The sequence below is a fragment of the Teleopsis dalmanni genome, chromosome X (genome assembly GCF_002237135.1).
Source record: "Teleopsis dalmanni isolate 2A chromosome X, ASM223713v2, whole genome shotgun sequence".
Lineage (NCBI taxonomy): Eukaryota > Metazoa > Arthropoda > Insecta > Diptera > Diopsidae > Teleopsis > Teleopsis dalmanni.
Genome location: NC_051848.1, coordinates 12,015,280 through 12,038,276, shown reverse-complemented (window position 1 = coordinate 12,038,276; position 22,997 = coordinate 12,015,280). Strand labels below are relative to the sequence as shown.

Below are 22,997 nucleotides of genomic sequence, written 5' to 3'. Positions count from 1 at the left end.
AAAATCATCTTGATCTCTCTAACAATAGGTTTCTAATATTCGGAATTCACTTTATGAACAAGATTAGGAATTCTCTCCTAAAAAACAAAACCGACTTCATGTTCGAGTTTTGTTCAGAGAATGATGATACCATTTCTTTAGTATCTCTTCTAATCTTTTCATATTATTTCTTTTATTGGGCATTTCTGAACTATAAGCGCATAACATAGTTCTTTTCAAACATTATCTGTTATTGAAATAATAACTGCTAAATTTTTTTAGTAAAACATAAATCAAAACACAATTGATATGTTAACATCTTTATTTATTCTTCTAAATAATATTGTATAATACGTAGACTTAAAGATATATTATTGTGGGTAATAGCCTTGAGATTTAACCTTAAGTCCCTAATATTTTTTCGTTTTTGCAAAAGTCTCTCTTTGTTCCCCTTCGTTACGAACGTTAAAATTCCGATTCCAATACTAAGCGTTGCTTCGTTGTAGATGACGAGCAACTCCGTGAAGGAAGCCTACGCCTTCATGGATATTTGTTAAAGCTATTATCACATATTCTCTCTATGTAATATATATATATACTACGTTCAGCAATGCTATTTGTCTTAATTTGTGTGTCTCCAAGGCACATATTCAAGTACCTTTCTTAGTTTGTTAATCATAAACGATAGTATGTTTCGAAAGTTCATTCACACGCTTTATGTTCTCATACATTTTTCAAATTAATGTAGTTTATATTACGAAACCTTTTCAAATATTACTTCTAAGCTTAAATCTTTTATATCTGTGCCATTCAAATAAGCCTTACATATATTGTGTTCTCTCTTATTTGCTATCCATTGTGAAAACAAAAAAATTTGCTATCCTTCGAAATTTAATTCATTATTTTATTATTGTTAACTTTTATTATCTTTTTAATAATAATGTTTATTGATTGACACAATGAAAACTTGATCAATTGCTCTTTAATAACCTTAATATACTGCTATAAGAAAGAGTTCTATCTATAATTGTATCTTCATATCTTATTTATATTCAGTAAATTCTACTTTAATGAGATATTTTTGTGTATTTATTGTTATTATAAAATATTCAATTAATAATATTTATTTTTGTAGGTCCTTCAGATATGCACATGGAAGAAGAATCTCAAACATCACAACAAGAATTAGCACAACTGGGTTTTATGGATTGGGTACGATAATTATATTTTTAATAAAAACCCAATTAAGATATTATATTTTTGAAGAATAAAGAAAATATTATTTATATTACAATCCGCATAAGTACTCTGTTATTTGAGTTTCTATTGAGAGGTATGAGTGACACCTGATTGAAAAAGCGAGTGGGAGTAATATCAGTTTACTTGTCATTTTTTGTCATAATTTTTTACATATATTAATATTTGCAATATTGCAATCTTTTAAAATTATAAATGCTCAATGAAATATGCTATAGTATACCATAGTATATAGTATACCATAGTAAATACATTTAGAACTTTTATTTAAAAAGCATAATATTTAAAAATAGGATGAACAGTATAGACTCTTCTTAGTCTAAAACAATTATACCTTTGCATTATAGCGCTTTACAGGACTAAATGACTGCCATCCAATTTTTATCAGTATAATATTTTTAGCTGGATTATTCAAAATTTTCTTAAAAGTGACTATATGGTGTTTTTACAATATCTTACCTTGTATCGAGACGTCGCACATCTTTAATCAAAGTGTATTAAATAAAAAACTTATGTCAACAATATGGTCGACCAACTGGTAAGAACTGGACCACAACATTCCATAATATTAATTCCAATAGATATGGGTATAGATATATTAATTTTAATCAAATTTACTATATATACAGGATATTTTAAAATGGCGTATCGAAAATATCCCGAATAGCACACATGTTAAAGCACACATATGATATGGCCCAATAGTAAAATATGTACAATTATCGTACTAATAGAACACTATCTCATTTGAAAGCATGCCGACTGATAAGGTAGTTCTTTCAATGACTTTTGTTATATGTTAGCATAGGGACATAGAAAGAAGAGATTAATGTCACTTACTACAAAGCGTATATCCACTCTTGGGTTTCTGTCCGAGAGTAAAAGCGTAAATTACTGCAATATGCGTCAAAGACATTACTTGTTATAATAGAATGACTAAATCCATAATAAAGCTAAAATTACATAATCCTCTTAGAACAGAATTAGTCATTTATCACCTTATATTATTATATATATATAATTATATTTACATTAAGAACAAAATCGTTAAATGTTTCAAAAATATTTTATAGGCAAGATTTTGGGTTCAAGTAATTGATGAGCTGCGACGTGGCGTTAGATTAAAAAAGCGAAACTACGAACGTACTCCTATAGAATACGAGTTGACGCCCTATGAAATTCTAATGGAAGACATCAGATTCAAGTAAATAAAACTAATATAATTGTGAATTTTTTGAATTAACTTTTTGAATTATCAAATTATTAACCCTTTTTTGCAGACGCTATCAACTACGCAAGGTAATGGTCAATGGGGAAATTCCACCTAGAGTTCGAAAAAGCGCACATGCACTGATATTAGATTTCATCAGATCACGTCCGCCATTGAAAAAGGTATAAAAAGATTATTATAACATTAAAAACTTCTCTCTCTCTCTATAACCAAATGTCAACACTTTTTTCAAGACAATAGAAAACAAATATAATAATAATAAATAATAGATTAAATTTTATCAAGTGTGATTTTCACATTAATAACTTACATATATATTTCGAGCATATATATAAATTTCATTATTTCATAATAAATAGTAATAAATAATTTATTAAAGACATTGCAGAGGATATGATAGCCAGAATATATATGTACTACATTATGTAATAGTTAATATTCTAAATGTTGGATCATCATCTTTATGGTTGACGGTTGCATTATAAATATTCATTATATTATAAAACAATGGTTTCAATAAATTCATCAAACTGATTATATGTAGTTATGATGTATGTCATATAGTCATATATATTATGCTAGTATAATTTACTAATCTTATTGATCAATACTTTGTCATCTCTGTAATCCACTGATGTAGTTCACTATTGAAATAAATATACAATCTTAAAAATTAAATTATTCTAGTACGATTAATAAATTGGTATGTGAAAGCTCTAGTTATACCCAGTTTTTATGCTACTGCTATTGAACGGCATATATAATAAATTAATCCAAATGCATATATAATACATTTGTATTTATGTATCTGGACATACATTTATATAGAATCTGGAAATTTCATATTAAAGAAAGTCATATTAGTATCCCAATACTTAGATTTTTGGGTGTCGAAATACTATATTTTCCAAGTAAAATCTTGGACATTGTACTATTTATGAAAAGTTCCAGAAACTCATAGCATATGATGCAACCCTTATTGTTGGATTAATTCTACACATATAAATTTGAGATCCTGCACGCGAATCGTACGGATCTATAACAAAAAAACGTAAAGAAAACTTAAATAATTATAAAATTTAGAAGTATCTAGGAAGAAATTTACAACAAGACGAAACTGTACGACATATTATAACTTTATATAACATATAAAAGTAAAAGTAGAATATCCATTTATTTACTAATATATATCTAAACTGCTATGATACCTATACATATACGTAATAAATACAAATTTTACACGATTATAGCACTAAGCAATAACTTAGTATATGTTATATTCATCATCATCATTAGTGGCGCAATGATCCTAGTTGAATCTTGACCTATCTTTCAAAAATTCCTCCATGTGTCTCTGTCGTTTGCTATCATTCTCCAGTTTCTTCTTCCAAGTTGTTGCGCTGTTTGATCCACATGGTCTATCCAGCGTAAACTCAGACGCTCTCTTTTCCTTCTTCCTTCTGGTGCATATATGAAATATTTTTTTATATTTTTATTTTATTATCTATGCTCATTCTTTGAATATGTCCAGCCCATTGTTATTGCTTTAGTTTTACTTTCTTGCTTATTGCTGGTTCTCTTAGCTCTTTTTGACATTAAATCTTAGCCGATAAGTATCGTCTTCTTCTCTAGTTGCGACGTGTAATCTTGCTTTTGAAAATATATGTTATATTATTATATAAAACAACGTTTTTAATATTTTAATTAAACTTCTTTTTGAATAGAAATCGTTCATATATAATACAATAATATAATGAAGTTGCTAGTTATTAAGTTCCTTTTGCTACTGTATGATTTATATTAATAAAAAATTTTTTTATTGTAGGCCTCTGAGCGGAAACTTCCACCTCCTCGTAAACGTGAACTGTCAGCACGTGAAGAACTCTTGGACTCCATTCGTAAAGGACAACAACTTAAACATATACACCCGCCCACTTTACCGCGACTAAAAGATCGGTGTAAGTTTATACAAACTGAATAACAGAATAAAAAGTATAATAGTATCTTCTATAAACATACACCCACAATATTAATAATATTAAAAAAAAGTCAAACGCCGCCATTATTTAAATACATACATATATGTACTTAGATATCAATAAAGGCTGAAAGCTATAGGTGGGCTTTGAGTAAAAATGCAAACAAATCAATAGTACAAACTCTTTGAAAGTAGGTCAACCGATAAGAACTATTTTTAATATTTATTTACAATGTAAATTACATATTTTTTTTCCATATATTAGTTTACAATAGGGAGATGTTTTCTATATAAATTATAATTCATTAAAGAAACATCTGTGAATCATAGGAGCCTTTGTTGCTCATCAAATATTATTTAAAAGCTTTTTAAAATGCACATGCGCTTCTCCTGAAAGCAGGAATATGGATAAACTTTTCATTAACACTCTTTTCACTTGGGGGTTAAAAGCTTAGAGAGCTACAAAAAATGGGGATGTAGTTCGATATCAGAATTATTCCAGAGTTGCATTTTATATGTAAATTTGCATAACTTAAATAACTGCTTTCCATCTTATTATTAAGAAATTAAATAAAAATATGGTAAAACTAAAAGTAATCACTATTACAAGTATAAAAAATATAACTTATGGTAAGTTTCACTTACGTAGGTTTCTGTGCTAATAGTTGATTTTTACTGTAAATGCATTTTTTATGTTTATATATTATATATATATTCAATCTTTAACTCAAACACTTCACAAATGATGTATAAAAGGGGGCTATAGTATATAAATTATATATATTCTGAATCAGCTGTACTATTGTAATCGATATAGTCGCATTTTTCTATACATATGTATATATTGTAAAGTATTTTATTTTTAAGCAGGGTAGGTAGTATCTTAATATCGAGATAAAGTCAATGTTTCTTTCACACAAACATGTTTTAAATTTCATTTAAAGCGATTCAGATTTCCACATAGCTATCAGAAAAACTAACAGCTTAGATATGTACAAGTTTTTCGAGTTTCGAAAAGTAACTCTCAGTGGTTACTCTTTCAAGCCACAACAAATAAAAGTAAAGCAAATGATGCAATTTCTTATTTCTTATGCAAATGATATTTCTTGCTGTTAATTTGTAGTGTTAATTGTGATAGTATATGAGATTAAGATAGCTTACTCGCCTAAAGCTGCCTTTTAGGAACGACCTTTTGCATGGCATGCATAAAGTGCTGTGGAAAGTGCTATAAAGTGAACTTATATTAATGAGATGGGGTCATATGACAATTGTATTATAATCTAAAAGTACGTTGACATCACGTTGTATTCATATCACTTAACATATCAACATAGGACTTTAGGTTGGTCGAACGCACTATACAGAAGTGCGTTCCACCAGCATATTTTCGTGTAAGTTTTACTTGAGTTCTACTACGTGTAGCTCGTGGAACACACCTATTATATTTAATTCCATTTCATATACCTTTGAATGAATTTGATTAAACAAGGGTTGCATTTTTGAACTAAATAGAAAATAAAAAAGTCCAAATAATTTTAATAAGGGTTGCAAATACTATATATAGTCAATTCAAAACGTATTAGAGAAAAACAAATTTTATATTATATTACCTAAATATATATATTTTTTGCTTTTACCTTTAGAACATATCAATGACTAATTAAAATTAAGCCAATACAAATGTATATAAGGACATACCTCTTCTAAAAACGTATATTCGGTGATGAAACAATTGCATGTGAACCTAGCCTAATTTCTATCGATTCGAATAAAGCACGAACAATGAAAAAATAACAAAGACCTGTGCTTTTCCCATATTCAAAAGCTAAACATCTTTCAGTTGTTTATTGAACTCTGCAATGAAACCAAAGAGAATATAACTCTAAAATTGTTAAACAAATTATAAATGATATTATCCATAATATTAGGGACTATTGAAAGGAATTACTAATTAATTTAGTAAAAGTTATTTATAAAATGTAAACAAAGGAGAAATTTAGTGATAGAAATAAAAAATGTGTTAGAAGTTCGAAAAAGTAGTGGCTGCGTAGAGTTCGCCTAACCAATGCTTTCGAACAATTAACAAAAAAAATAATGTGAATCATAAAGAAAAGTAAAAGTAAATGGTTTTGCTATCACCTTAAAAAGCGTTCATTAATATATGTTAACTCTTTAGTAGAGCGAAAAAAACTTAATCTGTGCATTCGAAATCAAAATGGATAAATAGAACAGCAACGCCTTTGCATTTGTTTGTTATATAGAAGCCCTGAATTAGTGGTTTTTTCTTGGTATGGTTATGAACGGAATATATAGTCTACCTACAAAATGTCAACAACAGGTTATCCATCAAATCCTTTGCACAAGTCATACATACCAAATCGTGAAGTTGACGATACTGACTTGGAAGCAGTAGATCTAGCCAGAGATGCCCTGTGTTGTACACAAGATGATCAGCAGCCGCCTGCAGTTGCGCCACGTTATAGCAAGCCAACTGCTGCTCCACGTACAGGTATTGTCACAAACATGCATGGCTAAAACTAAAACTGATTCGATGATCCAAATCTAAAGACTTAAATACGTGTACAAATCTATCTAAATATTAGAAGAACAGATGTGTGAGTCTTCAGACAATCCTTAGACTAATACAAATTTACAGTTCAAAATTTAAAAATTTGATTTTGTGCCTTCTAGTATATGTATATATTTATAAATAGCACGTTATTGAGCTAGCAAATCTGTATAAACTAAGATCTAAAGCTTCAATTCGAATTCACAAAAACTAGCAGATATCCCTTAATTAAGCTAGTTCATGTTTATAACTGAAATCTTAAAATTCATTTCGGAATGCATTATTGAACCAGTACATGAGTATAGACTAAAATCTATTTAATGAAATATAAATATATTTAATGTGTATCAAAATTAAATCTATTTATTTTAAATTTTTAAAAACTTGCTTCTAAATGCACAAAAGGTTATTAAAATTTATTATAACTTCATTTAAACATTATATATACATCAAATTACGGATGAATGAATTTATTAGAAAGACGCTACATTTCCATTTATCCGAATAATGGATTTAACTGAAGAATTTTATTTTCTCTTATTTGTTACTAACAATTATTATGGGTCAATATTATGGAAGAGTAAAAACATATCAAAGATCAAAAAATTATATCGAGTACAAAGGAAGCAAACTAAATTGGTTCTCTTAATAATAACTGGAACACTATCCGAAGTACAAGAACAATACCTGCAGAAATGTTATTTTTTAATAATGCAAAGCATTAACTCAAAGCCATAAAAAATATATGAATAAAGTAAATAACCAGTAATTTCCGTGACTATATTAATAATAATATATACATACATATATGAATGTGTTGGAAGAAAAGAAATTCTTTTTCTCAACATCATTTTAAACAAATTGGCATTTTTTAACCCCTACTATGGGTAATTGTTGACTGCATATCATATTTGGGAATGATATGACAGTTTAATACTATATATAGTTATAGTTATCGAACCTCATTAGCATACTTTTGTATGGTTTGATATGTATAATGGCACTTATTACTACATTTTTGTGGAGTTAATTGTTATAGTGTGAACATATTTTATTCACATATGGCTTTGTATGAATATATATTTTATTTTTCGTCTTATGCTTTCCTCCCTCCCTTTGGGAGGTGCCAAATGGCACTTGATCGTCAATAACAAAGAGTGGCTCCTGGACGTAGACCCACCATTTTTTGGAATTTTCATGTTATAGCTAACTTCGTTTCACTTGTAATTTATATACTTATAATTTTATAAAATTATTTATTTATTTAAAAAAAAACTAATATGACAATAAATTTAATAAATGAAACTTATTTGTAGTGCTTATGTCATCAACATCATCAATTGTTGCTCCTATTGTTACAACATCATCTGCAACTACCCAATCATCCGCACAACCCACATCTGCATCAAGCTCTAACACAAACCTGCAAAACAAAATCAACTCATTAAAAGAAAACCTGGACCCACATATGTCTCGATCAAAGCAGCGGCTCATCAAGGTGGATTTTTCATTGCTAGAAGTAAGTTTTGAAAATATACAAATCGACTATAATAATTCTGGACAATTTTAATTTTTATAAATCCTATAGGACGATGATAATATATTTGATGAATCTATTAGCGCTTCCGTATATACAACCACCAGCACAATGGGTTTGTGTTCACAGCCCAAAATGCCACCTTATCCCATTGGAGGTTTTGTCATATCAAGTAATAGCGGGATGCCCATAATAAAACCACAACAACATCCCACACATAGCGCCCTAAGGCGAACAAGTGAGTATATTATACTAAACTTTAAATTAGTAAATAAATTATTTACTGTTGTTTTTATTTTTATTTGAAAATTATTAATTCTTTATTATTATTATGTTTTTTTTGCTTTTGTTCCTATACGACTTTTATTTTCAAAAAGGTATTTGATTGATATTTTTATTAGTAGCACCTTCTTACATTAGAAGACAACATCATTTATTTAACGAATATATTCGTATATAGTTCATATTATTTTTATGTTAATTAAAATAATTTGTTGTAAGTAAGCTCTCTTTGGTTACTTATAACTTTTATGGTTTTATTGTTGCGGTATTCCACATAGTTAACAAATAAAAAGTTGCTTTTTTAACTAAGAAAACATTTAAGCTTAATATTTTTTTACAATCAAATGCACTTTGTATTGAAAACTATTTGAAAATCGAATGCTGAAGCTAAAGAGGAAAATGGCTCAGAGGACGTTACCCACAGGTCTTACAACACTGAAGCAGAATGTAAATATTGACTACTATAATCTATATTACTATTATAATTACATTCTACCATTTCTACCATTTCTCTCGATTCAAAACGCTTGAATGCTTGTCTTTGCGTTGCCGCTAAACTTTATTTTATTATAGGATTTTCATTGTATTTAAATATATAAATATGTAAACATGGATATTCATTATATACATATATAGATACTCATTAAATCTGATTTTGACATGAAGCAAATGTTTTAAGTAACTATTCTACATAGACACAGTATTCATTAAGACAAAGTTTTTAGAGCATGAGTGCATCCTTTTCATTAAAGTAATATATATGCATATATAATATATACACGAGCACTTGTATATAGCAATAGTTAATATTTTTTTGAAATTGGTTCGCTAGCATATGGTCTATTTTCGGAATGTGAAACACGTCGAACTGCCTCACGACGACATACGATTGTTGGGTGTCAAAGTAATTTCGATGAGAACCACTCAACCCCACCATCTCGATCAGAATCTCGGCAATCGGACGTCAATTCCAATTCTAGTAGTAGAGATATGAACAAACCCAATAAGGTAAATAAGACATTTATTGAAATAGAAATAGCTTTAACAATAAACATCTAATTTATATTGTTTACTGTTTAACAATTTTAGTTGAGCTATTCAAATCAAACACTACTTCAAAGACGAAGAGCTAATAATCAACCAGAGCAATCAAAACTCGTTTCTCATCCCACAGAAGTTGTTCCGGTTACTGATGTCGTCGATTCCAATAATGAAAGTAAGTTATAAACAATAATGATGTAATAGTGAAGTAATGAAGTAAGCGTTAAGAAAAGCAATAACTAATATTGGGTAATTTCTATAGGACCGTGGAATAAATCATTTTTAGATGAAAAAACATGGCAGGAACGAGGTGATGACCGTTTATCTCTCACACTAGAAGAAATTGTGCATATTCGCTCTGTAATGACAAAAGCTGAACTTGAGGGGCTTCCCGTAGGTGTACGTGTTAAAGAGGATGTTGAAAAACGAAAAGTATGTTTCTTATGCCTTCGTACACGTTTTTCCATATTTGGACCTTGGGGTATACAATGCAAATTATGCCAGCGAACTGTTTGTTCAAAGTGTTATACCAAGGTAAACAATATATTCAATTATTATATTTAATTTCTATATGTATTATTGTTTTTAGATGCGCATACCATCTGAGCATTTTCGCAATGTGCCCCTAGTACTTATATCACCATCACTGCTGGCTAGTCCCGCTGGCTCGAATACACCTTCTCCATCACACTATTCTAATCATTCACATTCGGCATCTACTGGTAATATTTTGGATGAAACATTTCCTAAATCCTTAATTGAACGACTGTTACGAGCAGAACCACAAAGAAAGGTACAAAATTAGTTTTTTATAAAAAACTTATGAATATCAAATACGCAATAAAAAAATTCTTGCATACATATAAAATTAGTGAGACAATTGAAAAATCGATATCACGTATCAATTATCGAAAATACATCCAGATTTTGTCAACTAAAACAAAAGAGTGAAACTCGTTCCCTGCTCTCGTAGAGCGTCTCTTTTACACCATTTCTTTTATCTGTCGTAGGCCTATGTTATGTAGAGTGTGAATAGACAAGTCAAAATAAAATTGTTGTTGCTTTCAATGCTAATTAAAAAACTGATAGTCAGAGAAAAAAAGCAAATGCCGGTTTAAATTTGATTATAAGATCCGAGGCTATCTGTGTGTCCTCACTCAGTCAAAGCCGTGTTGTATGCATGTAAGTATATATTTCCTTTACAATTTAGGTACAATAAAAAACTTCAAAAGCAATAGGGGTGAAATAGGGGTATCCGTGGAAGAGCCGCCTAGTCTAGCAAGCTCGTGAAAAAAATGCTGTTTCTATGTAAATGTTGGCTCAAAAATATTGACATAAAAATTATTATACCGTAGACTTTCAAATAATCTCCACAATAATAAAAAAATTCTCTCGCGGGTACTCGGTTTGTCTCTAACGGAGGATCTATGTTTGGCGTAGATTTCATGAACGAATAAAGTAGTCTAATACGACATTTTAAGGAAGCGTTTTCTATTTTATATCCTTCTAAAGCATACAACAAATTCAATAGCAGAAATTGTTAATAACAATTTGTTACCGACTGCTGTCGATATGCAAGTTATATTATATTGTAAACAATTAAATATAAACATTTTAAAGTTTGTACATACATTTAAATAAAATTATTTTTATTTATTATTAGACTCGACACACCGTAGGTAGTGCACCTTCTTCCCCAAAACACCAAAGATCCAATATGAGTACTCCCGGCATCATGACTATGAGCGAAATTACCACTAATACAACAAATTATGCTGCTGCAGTAGCCACAGGTCAAGCGGTTGAGGCAATGTACGACACGGCAACAACATCCTACAAGAGTGGCGTTAATCTAACATCTGATGCGGCATATAATGCTGGCGTTGATGTTATTGGAAGCAGCAATTTCAACAACAACAAAGAATACCACTCTGGTGGTAGTATAATTGCAACGGCAAACTCGACAGCCCAAATCTGTAACAAACATATTAGTAATATGTCTCGTAGTGTAGAAGGTCCTCGAAGCTTGCCTGTGAATAGTCCAGCTCGTCATTATTCAAACAATAGCACCCTAGATAGAAAGTAAGTGAGAACAATTTTAGTTTATAATTTTTTGTTCATAAAATTACTATTACTACCTTTTTTTAGGAATAAATTTGCACGTACATTGGCACTGTCCTCCTCTAGTGCTAACTTTGGCCAAGATCTGAAGGAAAGCATTCGTGGCGAACAAGTACCTGTTTGTAATGACTGCAAAGGCCTTGTTATGGAAATTACAAGATCATCAAAACAAACACGATCATCTGCTCGTAATCGAACTATACGCAATTTGACATTAGACTTATCTCCTGTTTACAAATGAAATCATCCATTACACATCGTATTCTGATTGTTGCCCAATGATATAAATAAGTACGCCCACCTCAACAAATTACATTGTACATTATTATGTCGTAGACATCTCATGGGCTATTTATTAATAATATGGGTTTTTACTTTTGTTTGTGCAACAGTACAAAAATTTAAGAGCAAAGAACAAAAAACTGGAACAAAAATATATTTTAAATATTAGCACTTCTATAGAAATCCAGTTATCGAATAGCAACCTGTATTAAATTAAAAATTAATGTTTCAAACCTTTTTTGGTATAACGTGGATCGATTCCTAAAATTTTTTTGTGTATCATTAAATGTATTGCCTGTTTCATTGTTTCGTAAAAATATGTGTTTAACTATTAAACAATAAATAGCTGTGCTTGTATTAAAATTCCTACAGTTGTATTTAAATTCTTTTTATTTCTATTTCAATTATTTGCACTAGTAATAATTATGAAACAAACACACAAAAACTGATATTTATATACGTATATGAAGAAATGTTAATTTATATATTTAGACTATTCATAATGTCTTAAGAAACTAAAGAATTAATTTTAATATAGTGTAGTTTTCTTTTTAGTTAATTTAAAATAAAAGAACAAAAAATTAATCATAGAGAAATATATCCAATATATGTAAAAAACCCTATACCTTTGATTGATGAGATATCTTATTTGTTTGTTTGTTATTTATTTATTTTAAACATATATAATAAAATGATTTAAAAGCTAATAAATGATGCAACCGTATGTATAAAAAGAAAATTAAAATGCATTCTGAGCAGAACATTTATTTATAATAAACTGAACTAAACTTATCCATATTTATGTATATCAATTGACGCAAGCAGGAATAAAAAAATATTTAAACAAATAAACTTTGAAAGTAGTTTATTTTTTTATGATTCTATTGTAATCTAAAGTAGAGTGCAGTCCCGGTCATCTATTTTATTTGAGCGTTGCGATATTTTTATTGTAAACGTATATGCCCTTATTATGCAAAAACAAAAATTTAATTAAAATATAAGATTTTAATGTTGTTGTTGTAACTCGGTGCGACCTGAAAGCAGATAACATGAAAGAATTTATAAGACCATTACTTGGGTTACGATGAAAATGATTGGTGGGAGATGGGGAATAGGAAATTATGAATAAGACTTTTATAATTTAGAACGCTTAAAACGATCCAGTGTTCATCTTAGCACGCGAATCTGACTGTAGCGCACATTCTAAATAAATGTTCAATTCTTGTTAATAGAGGCGTCATGTTCGCTTATATACGATGATTCCTAATGTGATGTCCACACTAAACACATTTTGTAATATTATACATTAAATACTTTTATAAATTTTTGTTTTTAATTTTTTTTTGTACATTTTCAACCGACAAATAAAAAATTACTATGAAAGTGAAAATAAAAATAATGGTTGAATATGATTAACAGTTTCCATTTTTATATTAACAATGTAAAAATCCAAGAAAACAGTAATTGTTAGGAAACCATAATTGAGCTGATTATGTTTTGTATATATGTATTAAAAAATTTCCTAGAATTATAATTTAAAATATAATCGTATTAATATTCATTTTTCGCATTTGTCTTCGCTTCAGAGATAACCTCGCATCTCTTAAAAATATTAACAATCAATAATACCGGAGGTAAAATGGCCTATAAAAACCCAAACAACCCATTTATAACTGGAAGCAACAGTAGCTTGAAGTGCATTTTGCAATCAAATTATTACTTAATAAAAATTGTAATGTATTAATAAAATATTCTGCTAACATTTCTATATAAATAGCTGCCATTTAGTTTAATTAAAGTACAATGATTGCATAAAAGGTTAGACAGTGTACTACCTAGTGCCCATAATGGAAGACAAACGAATATTTACACAAATAAGACGTTATTATTAAATTGTTATATATTTTAAATATACATTTTCTCTTAGTATAAAGGTCCTTATGTTTATTCTTAAACAAAAGTGGAAATTAAAAAAAAAAGATACATTTCGTATTTAAATATTGAAAGTTTGGTAATAATTATTAATGATTAAAATTCATGTTTATAATCAAAACTTAAATAATCAACTTAATTCGAATGTAAATAAAAACAGTTTAGTTTACACCAAATTCAACATATACAATATGATGTATTCAGGAAATTTTCTTTTTATTCATTTCGAGGTTTTTTGGCGCCAGACCTATCATTTCCGTTGTAACCAAATCCTCGACGCTTTCGACCACCTTTATTCTTCTGCGTTTTACGTCGAGTGGACATTTCGTCCGCTGCCTTATTTAGATATTCAGTTTCCTCTTCGTCACGTAGCAATCGAATTGTCAACTCATCCCCATTTTTTAATTTTAACTAAACGAAAAACAAAATATTAATGATAATGATAAAAGAAGTAAATTACCTTGTTATCCTGAAGTTTTTCGACGAACTTACAAGCAGCATTTTCTTCTTTAAAACGGATATGACCGTCCTTATCACCTTTTGAAAAGCATACATAAGCAACTTCAAAATCACCACCGCTTATATCTTCTACCCCCCATCGAAGCATTTCACGCGTAACTTCATCAGTCACGTCTTGGAAATGCACCACAGCGCCTTTTGGCAATTTCAATACTTCCTCGGCAGCTTGTTTTTTTCCTTTCTTCAATTTCGGTTCTTTTTTCTTGTCATCCAAATACTTGTCTTGCCACAAACGTATTATTTCACGCTCCTTGCACACAACCTAAAAATACGCGATATTTATAAAAAATGAAAGTTAAAATTTTTTACTTTATAATTTACCCTATCCTTGTTGATAAATTCTTCCGCCTGCTCACGTTGCTCAAATGTAACGAAAATGCTTCCCTTAAATTTATAGGTTTTCGAAGCCTTATCGAGATATTTTCTCATAACTACATTAACAACAGTGTCAAAATCAGAGAAAAAAGATAAGAGATCACTCATTTCCATATCCAAAGGAAAGCCTTTAGCATATGCTGTGCGTGCCATAACATCTTTACGTCGCTCCTCGTTATATTCTGGAATTGGGCGCTCTGGGTGGCGGCGAATCTTTTTTTTATCATCACTGATTTCAATCAAACCTTCATCTGATTTCATTAAAGCATTCACTATTACTTCAATATCTTCGGTTAATGATGCAAGCCGCTTAAAGGTAATAAGTACGGAAAACGGAACCCATCCATTCTCGTCCTTCTCGATTTGCGTCAAAAGAAACTTATCTCGATTCAAGTTGGCGTCTCCAAAATAATATTCGACTTGTCGTATGATATCATGCTCGAGTTTAGATGGAGCACCTGCAGCGTCTGTCGCGACAATATCAGAAACCTTTTCTACCTCAGCGGTCTTTCCATCTTCAGCAGGCGCTTCAACCAGTTCCTTTTCAACAATCAAAGCACCAGTGCCAGCGGTTTTATCGCTTTCTTCACCCATAATGCAAAATGTTTTTATATTTCAAAATCACTGCGTACCCTCCAACCAACACGTGCAATCACCACGATAGAAATGAACGAAATGCGTAAGCGGCCTTCGAACATCGAACAAATAAAAAATTGAACATACCGCACGTCATGCACGTCCGCAAACCATATCTTTTTTACGTGAAATGAAGAATGAGAATACCGCATATTTTTAAATTAAGCCTTACAATATTAAGAAAACCGCTCAATATATATAAAAATTATACAAAAAATTCTGAAACAAAAATCATACAAAATATCTACAAATATTTCCACAACATTGAAATTATGTAATATTTTACTCGTAGTAAACTCAAATAAAACATAAGTAAAGTACAAACTGATATGGCGTTTACACTGGCCAAAAATGGCTCATTTTGAATGAGCCATTTGAAAGTGTTTACTTTCGTTGTAATTCGTTTGTTCTCATTTCAAACAGTTGATTTTTCAACTTGCCTGTTGGTTTGATTTTTGGCCTGTGCCAAAAATGTTGCATGAAGGTTAAATATACCTTCAAACCATACAATATAAACTTAAAACATATTTTTAACTTCGATTAATTATTTTTTGGGAAGTAGACGTTCTAAAAAGAGGTGCATCGTTTTCAAGAAATTGCAACCACTAAACATTTGTTTACCTTCTTTTGTAAATGTATCAAAAACCTCTTTCTCAAACTAAAGACAATAAGTCTTTAGTTCAAAAATGTACTCATTTTTCCAAGCTCTATAATTGAACTTTTGTTCAGCAACCAAAAAATTGGTAAAGCTTTTGATACATGTTGAAAAGACCAGAGCTGTTTTGTGGAATTGCTTAAATTGATATTTTTAGCAACATTCTGTTACAAACGTATGTTGATAATGATTTGGTAGTTTATGCAAAAACAAATTACCTTGTATGAATATTGTAGTTTTTAACATCGTTTATCTTCTTCTTTTTGTTTTCAATATGGGTATAGAGACAAGAGTTTTTTCTTCGATTTAATAAAAAAAAAATGCCATTATCTTGCTGCCGAATATTGATATAAAATGAAATAATAAACATGCATCAAAATAAGCAATGCTGTTTTTTTTTGTTATTAATGCATTGAATCAAAATTACAACTGTTATCCTAAAAAAATTCTTATGCATAAATATATTTTTCTTATGTTTAACTTGATTCTAATAGCAATGATAATGATATATATACATATGTACATAGGTACATATATATTTGCGTATTGTTTTTGGTAGGAGGACAAGAAATTGTGAAATTGTGTTACTTGTAGAGATTTTAATAGAACTAATTTTGATTTTATTTTGCGGAGTAATATCGTCTGCAATCCAATTTTAGATTTTAATTAATACTTAATCACTTATTCATAAGAGTAGTTTTTTTTTAAGTTTTAATTTTTAACATTTTTCGATTTTTGTTATTTCAAAATATTAACTTATTATTGAAAATGTCACATTGAAAAAAAAGATATATAAAAATATTGAAGGTTAGTTTGTGATCAAAGCCCAACAAACCAAGCCATTTATAGAAAATCCGATATTTCTAAAAATAATCCCTTCTTTATTTTTGAAACTGGGAATGACAAAAAAAAATATTTTGTTTCTTTGATATTCCTCACATATTTAAATCGATTCGTAATAATTTATTGAGATATCGTTTAAAAGATGGTGGTAATAATTGTGCCAATTGGGAAGTTTTGAGAGAGTTGTACCGAATTGACTCGCAGTCATCTATTCGAGTGTGTCCAAGACTAAGATCTAAGCATATTGCCCCGGACAGATTCCAAAAAATGAAGGTGAACTTAGCTGTTCAAGTTCTCAGTGCCAGAACCAGCGAATTTGTGTACCTGTGTTGTGAATACCTGTTGTGTTTATTAAATAAGATTCATATATATCCCTATTATTTATTAGTCAACTTTATTTTCAACTTTTGTGAATTAATTTTTTGTTGTAAGAATATACTGTTAAGATAGATGTTAGTGTAAGAAATATAATTTATAAAAATAAATTTATTTAACATAATAGAAAAATTATTTTGTACATATTAATAAAGATCATAATTAAAAATGATGAATATTATTATAATGCATTTTTATTTCAGAGACAAGTTCAGATATTGGATTTTTTCCGAGTAGAAAAGCAACAACCTAGCTGAATGGTAATGCCTTGCGGTGATTATTCAAGGGAAACTCCTAAATACTTTAACACGTGCATGTCATTGCGGGCAAGCGCTGAATCGTTCGATTACCTTTTCAAATTTGTAATGCAACATTTATTTCAGCACTGACATGTTCGCTTACCTTTTCGAATTTGTAATGCAACATATCAGCGCTGACATGTTAGCTTACTTTTTCAAATTTGTAATGCAACATATCAGCGCTGACATGTTAGCTTACGTTTTCAATTTTACCTGTGCTATTGATTTTTAAATAAAATACTAAAATTTTTTTGGATGAATTATATTTTATATTTATGTTTTAAAAAATTAAAATATTAACATTTACATAAAACAATATAACACAATTACATATTTATATAAAAGAATATTTTTCTGTAGAATTGACTTGAGGCTTGAAGAGATTTCCAGACTCGACTCGATCACTTGTTCCGGCTTACCATCTGTCCTTAAAGCAACTGTAAATACAAAAGTATGTTATTGTATACACTAAAGTAAATTATGTACAATATACCATACCATTAGTAGACACAACCATTAATTGTAATTTATGAGTATACTTTCTCCTCTGGTCTAATTTACTTGAAAATTTGCTGATGGAACGCACTTATGTATACATTGTGTAATTAAAAGTTACTACGAGTAGCTCGTGGAACAGACCTATTGTATTTGAATTTATATTTAAATTTTTTATTTATTTATTTATTTAAAATTTTTATAGCTCCACCTCTTCAGAAAGCATTACGAAATCATCAGTAAATTCGTTTATATAATTTTCAAACTTCTAACATTACTAGTTAATACCAAATAAACAGTATTTAACATTATTTTATTTTTCATGCAATTGTCTTATAATTTTTTGCTTTTTTTATAACAACTGTGTTTTATATTTGTTTTTGATTTGCACTTGTGAATGAGCATAATGCATAAATTATAAATTCCCTAATAAATATTTAACGAATATCTTCTTCACAATTATTAACCTGTCAGTCATCTTTACGAATTTTATTAAAAAAAATACTTTCATAAAATATTTAAACTTTATTTTTCATTAATATTAAATATTCACACACTTGTTTTAAAAATTGAAATCGAAATTGCACTCAGAGTTTATTTTCATGCGAGTTTTGACTTATTTAATAACTTGTTAAGTGTCTTTCGTTGTTCAAGAATAATCACCGCATATTATACTTTATTTATTTTTAAACTCTAATTATTATTTTCTAATTATTTAAAATTATAAAAAAATTATTATAAAATATTTTTTAAAACTAATATATAGCATAATGAAACCTCTTAAACCATGTCAAATATAAAAAAATTTTTATATATATATTATATTTTTTTTTATATTTATATCGAACTCATGATTCTTTGTATTCCATTGTTAGTGTTTAAAATATGAAAAAAAATGTATAAGAGCATTAAGAAAGAAATAAATGTATCCAGCATGAATGCATGGAATTTGTTCAGAATATTGAATTTCACAACAATTTTTCAGAGTTTTTAGCAATTATTTGCGGACCATCCTTCTTTCTTTTTTATATACAAATATAATGAAGGATTTAACAATACATTGAAATTAAATAAATAATTCATCATATTAAACAATTTTAATATATGTATATGGCATCAGAGGAGTTCATTTAATATTTTAAGTATTGACGTTAGATTATTATAATGCTTCCAAAAATAATAATTCAAATTAATTATTAATAAATTACTAAATAATTAATTAACTTATTAAAAATTTATTATAATTAGTTAACATATTTACATATTATTGTGTTGTAATGTAAATGTGTATAAGAAGTTTTAAAATTTGTATGATTTGCGGTATGTTCAATGATTACGTTTTCTTTTAATGAAGTGAAATAATAAGCAAAAATTTGAACAATTGTAAAACTTATTTTACATTTAAATTTATCACACAATGATATAAATTAAATTATAAAAATTATGCTCTTTTTTTAATTGAAGATTTCAAAGTTTAGAAAATTTTGTTATATTAAAAATAATGGCAGATTTTTATTTAAACGCAAATATGAAATTATTAACTGGGTTAATAACATTCAAGACAAAAGATCAGCTTATTTTTTAATTACATGTTTTCAAATGTTTGTTTTATATTTTGTAAAACATAATTTCGATGTTTCCTGCTTGATGTTGTCAGGCGACAGGGAACAACGGAAATATAATAATCAATTAATTAAACCAACACAGACAATTAACTAACTGTTTCCAAAAACCTCTGTTGATGCATATTTGGCGGTATACAAAATTCTATGATCAGTCCAGAATTTGCTTCATTTCAAATTAAAAAGTTTTTATAATTTTCGTAAATTATTAATTTTAGATTTAGTGTTATAATTTTAGTTCTTAATCATGAAAATAAATTATAAATACACATCAATTACAACAAAAATAGCAACAGATCATATATTCGTAATAAGTGCAACATGTTATTGATGTTATATTTTTCTAGACCGCGCTTTCATGACAGTTCATATATTTAGTAATCCATAGTCCAGGTATAATCTGGAGCAAGTAACAAGTTCTCTACTGTACCGCTCTATTCTTTATATGCGCATAAACCACAATTTTTTACTACAGGACATAGTGCATCTGTTGTATTAAATGCTTTCTATATGCGTGCAATATACATAGGTGTATACACATATACATGTATATTTTTATATATATACTGTGTGTACATATATTTATTCCCTACCATTGATGTAGCACTAATATTGTGATCCAAGTATGAGTTCTACATGTTGGGCATACCGGAATGGATGGCATTTCGTGATTGGCTGCAATAACTGAGAAACATGACTTTGTACAACCAAAAACAATCTTATTAATTAACCATGCGATATGTCCGTGAACCATACGACATGATGTATTATATGCAATGAAGAAGTGTGCTTTTGAATTCAGCATATACAACTTACATATCTAACAAAATGAATGTCGGCTTTTACAGGAAATAAAGCCAAATGCATAATTGAAAATTCCGAGTTTTTTTTTTTTTTGAATCAAAAAAAAATTCGCATATTCAAATGTTCATTTATTAATACTAAATACATGATAAGCCATTTTACTTAAATGTATAAAAATGAGAAACATCTAAACGCTTCTAATTAAACATTTTCTTAAATTTAATAAATGTGCATAAAACTTCGTTAATGTACTGAGTTAGCGAGCACGTGTGAATATCTATGAAACAGTATATTAGGTTTTTATACATTGTGAGCGTATTTACATTTTTCATATTAAAAAAAATAAATTTTTATTTAAAAAAATTCTAATAAATCGAAATCCGGATATATTCATAAACTCCCAGTGGTTGTCGCCTCTAAAGGTGGTGGAGTATCGTGACTGCTGCTGCTGGCATTACTTTCAGGAATAGGAGTTGGTGGCTGTGATGTGGATGGCTATTTAAGTAAAAATAATATATGGCACATCAAAAATTTTTTATTGAATATAAACAAAAATTAGTTTAACATTATACAAATAAAGCAATGTACAAATGTTTGAACTAAGCTCACCAATGGATTAATAGTTGTTGTTGTTTGTGAACTTGGTGATCCTGGAGTTTCGGTTTGTGCTGGTTCTTCCTCTGTTGTAGTAGATGCGGCAGCAGCTTGTTGCTGTTGTTGACGTTGCTGTTGTTGTTGTCTAGCTGCATGAGTAAACTTAGCTTTGGTTTCCTCCAATTCACGAATACGTGATCGAGCGTGCTGTATACGATGCCATGCCATTTGCAATACCTTAGCTGAAGAATAACCGGAGCCTTCGTGAGGTTGACCAGTCGACACTTGGGTTAAGTACATAATTTGTTCTGATAGTCGATTTTCTATATTTGCAAGAGATTTGATGTATTGCTGAGTATGTGTCTCTGCATTTTTCTGAGAAGACTTTTCCTTACTAAGTTCTTGAATAGCTTGACCTAAGGATCAATTATATTAATTAAAATTATTATATTACTTGCAGTAATTTTACCAGCGCTTTGCAAACATAATATTATTTCCTTTTCTATGTCATCTAAGTGATGCATTTTATCAAGTGGATTAATTGGTACATTCATTGTAAATTTAAATTCAGTCGCACAATTTATATTTAGTAACTTTAACAATTTTTGTTTCTGTTTGATTGAGTTGTAGAGTACAAAACAGTATTGCCAAGCCAAAAAAAATTTGTTTGTTTTAAAATCAATACTTGAAACCAACATTTTCCTTTTTAGGAATTTTTTAAGCGGATATTGAACATCATACCTGATTGTCAACTTGATGCACTGATGTGTGAAATTTCAACAAAGTCTTAAGGTGCATCAATATCCAAACGAATGCTTGCGAACGAACCAACATTAGCAGGTAATGTTCGTTCGCTCATATTTGCTCTAATGTGGGTGTACCGTCAATCAATTTCAATTAATTTATTTGCATCAATTTAATTTCTAAGTATTTGTCGATATCAAATATAAATTGGAACAGCGTTGCATGTATATATCCAATCGTATTTGACAGCTCCGAATACATGAAACTTATTAGTGAAAAATAAGTTTCCACATGGAAAAACAATTTATATTGTAAATGAACTAAACTTTTTTTTTAAAACATCCTTTATTGGATATTAGTAGTACAATCTTAACTATTTGTTAATTTATTACTATTGCTGAATTGTACTTAACACGTATTAAGTAATACGAGTGTGCCTTTACTAAACTAATGTTTAGTACCCATACAATGAACTAAATGGAAAAAATTTTTAATTTTTCAAAACTATAAAAAATTCAACAATATGTGGAAATTGCTTATTACTATTTACTAACCTTATTTTATTATGAAGTCTTAATTTATTTAAAATTAATTTATCTTAATTATATACCGAATAAAGGATACACACACATTATAAATATTTTATTTTTTCTTTATTTTATTTTATGAACTAATAAAAATATAGTGTGTAATAATGAAGTCTATTTCATGTAGACTTGAAAAAATAATTTAACATTTGCACAAAAAGTTTGTGCATATCCACTTTTATTGACACTTCAACGAATACTTTATACAGATGCATGTTGAAAAAAATGATGATAGTGAAT

The 22,997-nt window shown here is 28.8% G+C and overlaps 3 protein-coding genes across 6 annotated transcripts in view; 1 reads left to right on the top strand and 2 right to left on the bottom strand.

Annotated features, from left to right (window-relative positions):
• The window catches only part of LOC119687424 (protein spire), a 30,005-nt gene extending 17,762 nt beyond the window's left edge, over nt 1-12,243 (top strand). For 3 of the 4 annotated variants that reach the window (XM_038101727.1, XM_038101726.1, XM_038101728.1), the window contains exons 7-19: nt 1,115-1,191; nt 2,310-2,440; nt 2,517-2,628; nt 4,293-4,425; nt 8,331-8,533; nt 8,603-8,789; nt 9,221-9,280; nt 9,666-9,841; nt 9,923-10,049; nt 10,137-10,408; nt 10,464-10,667; nt 11,538-11,956; nt 12,023-12,243. In XM_038101727.1, the coding sequence (XP_037957655.1) occupies nt 1,115-1,191; nt 2,310-2,440; nt 2,517-2,628; nt 4,293-4,425; nt 8,331-8,533; nt 8,603-8,789; nt 9,221-9,280; nt 9,666-9,841; nt 9,923-10,049; nt 10,137-10,408; nt 10,464-10,667; nt 11,538-11,956; nt 12,023-12,236 (2,315 nt within the window). In that variant the 3' untranslated portion in view covers nt 12,237-12,243. The remainder of the gene's footprint in view (nt 1-1,114; nt 1,192-2,309; nt 2,441-2,516; nt 2,629-4,292; nt 4,426-8,330; nt 8,534-8,602; nt 8,790-9,220; nt 9,281-9,665; nt 9,842-9,922; nt 10,050-10,136; nt 10,409-10,463; nt 10,668-11,537; nt 11,957-12,022) is intronic. The other variant, XM_038101729.1, reaches the window with a different exon arrangement.
• Nucleotides 12,244-14,196: 1,953 nt separating this feature from the next.
• Nucleotides 14,197-16,704, bottom strand: LOC119689538 (la protein homolog). Its single transcript, XM_038104383.1, has 4 exons — nt 16,613-16,704; nt 15,050-15,855; nt 14,670-14,990; nt 14,197-14,620 (listed from the first exon to the last, which is right to left on the bottom strand). The coding sequence occupies exons 2-4, from the start codon at nt 15,695-15,697 to the stop codon at nt 14,426-14,428; spliced, it is 1,164 nt and encodes a 387-aa protein (XP_037960311.1). The 5' UTR covers nt 15,698-15,855; nt 16,613-16,704; the 3' UTR covers nt 14,197-14,425.
• A 4,305-nt stretch (nt 16,705-21,009) lies between these two features.
• Nucleotides 21,010-22,066, bottom strand: LOC119689114 (mediator of RNA polymerase II transcription subunit 11). The gene is made up of 3 exons (XM_038103858.1): nt 21,896-22,066; nt 21,442-21,842; nt 21,010-21,327 (listed from the first exon to the last, which is right to left on the bottom strand). The coding sequence occupies exons 1-3, from the start codon at nt 21,978-21,980 to the stop codon at nt 21,223-21,225; spliced, it is 591 nt and encodes a 196-aa protein (XP_037959786.1). The 5' UTR covers nt 21,981-22,066; the 3' UTR covers nt 21,010-21,222.
• Between the last annotated feature and the right edge of the window lie 931 nt (nt 22,067-22,997).

Excerpts from the sequence above, each read along its gene's own strand:
- LOC119689114 (XM_038103858.1), bottom strand. The coding sequence starts at position 21,980 with ATGAATGTACCAATTAATCCACTTGATAAAATGCATCACTTAGATGAC. Across the intron at positions 21,843-21,895 it reads ATTATGTTTGCAAAGCGCTG|GTCAAGCTATTCAAGAACTT; the intron begins GTAAAATTACTG and ends ATTGATCCTTAG. Across the intron at positions 21,328-21,441 it reads CAACAACTATTAATCCATTG|CCATCCACATCACAGCCACC; the intron begins GTGAGCTTAGTT and ends TTACTTAAATAG.
- LOC119689538 (XM_038104383.1), bottom strand. The coding sequence starts at position 15,697 with ATGGGTGAAGAAAGCGATAAAACCGCTGGCACTGGTGCTTTGATTGTT. Across the intron at positions 14,991-15,049 it reads AATTTATCAACAAGGATAGG|GTTGTGTGCAAGGAGCGTGA; the intron begins GTAAATTATAAA and ends GCGTATTTTTAG. Across the intron at positions 14,621-14,669 it reads AAAAACTTCAGGATAACAAG|TTAAAATTAAAAAATGGGGA; the intron begins GTAATTTACTTC and ends TTTTTCGTTTAG.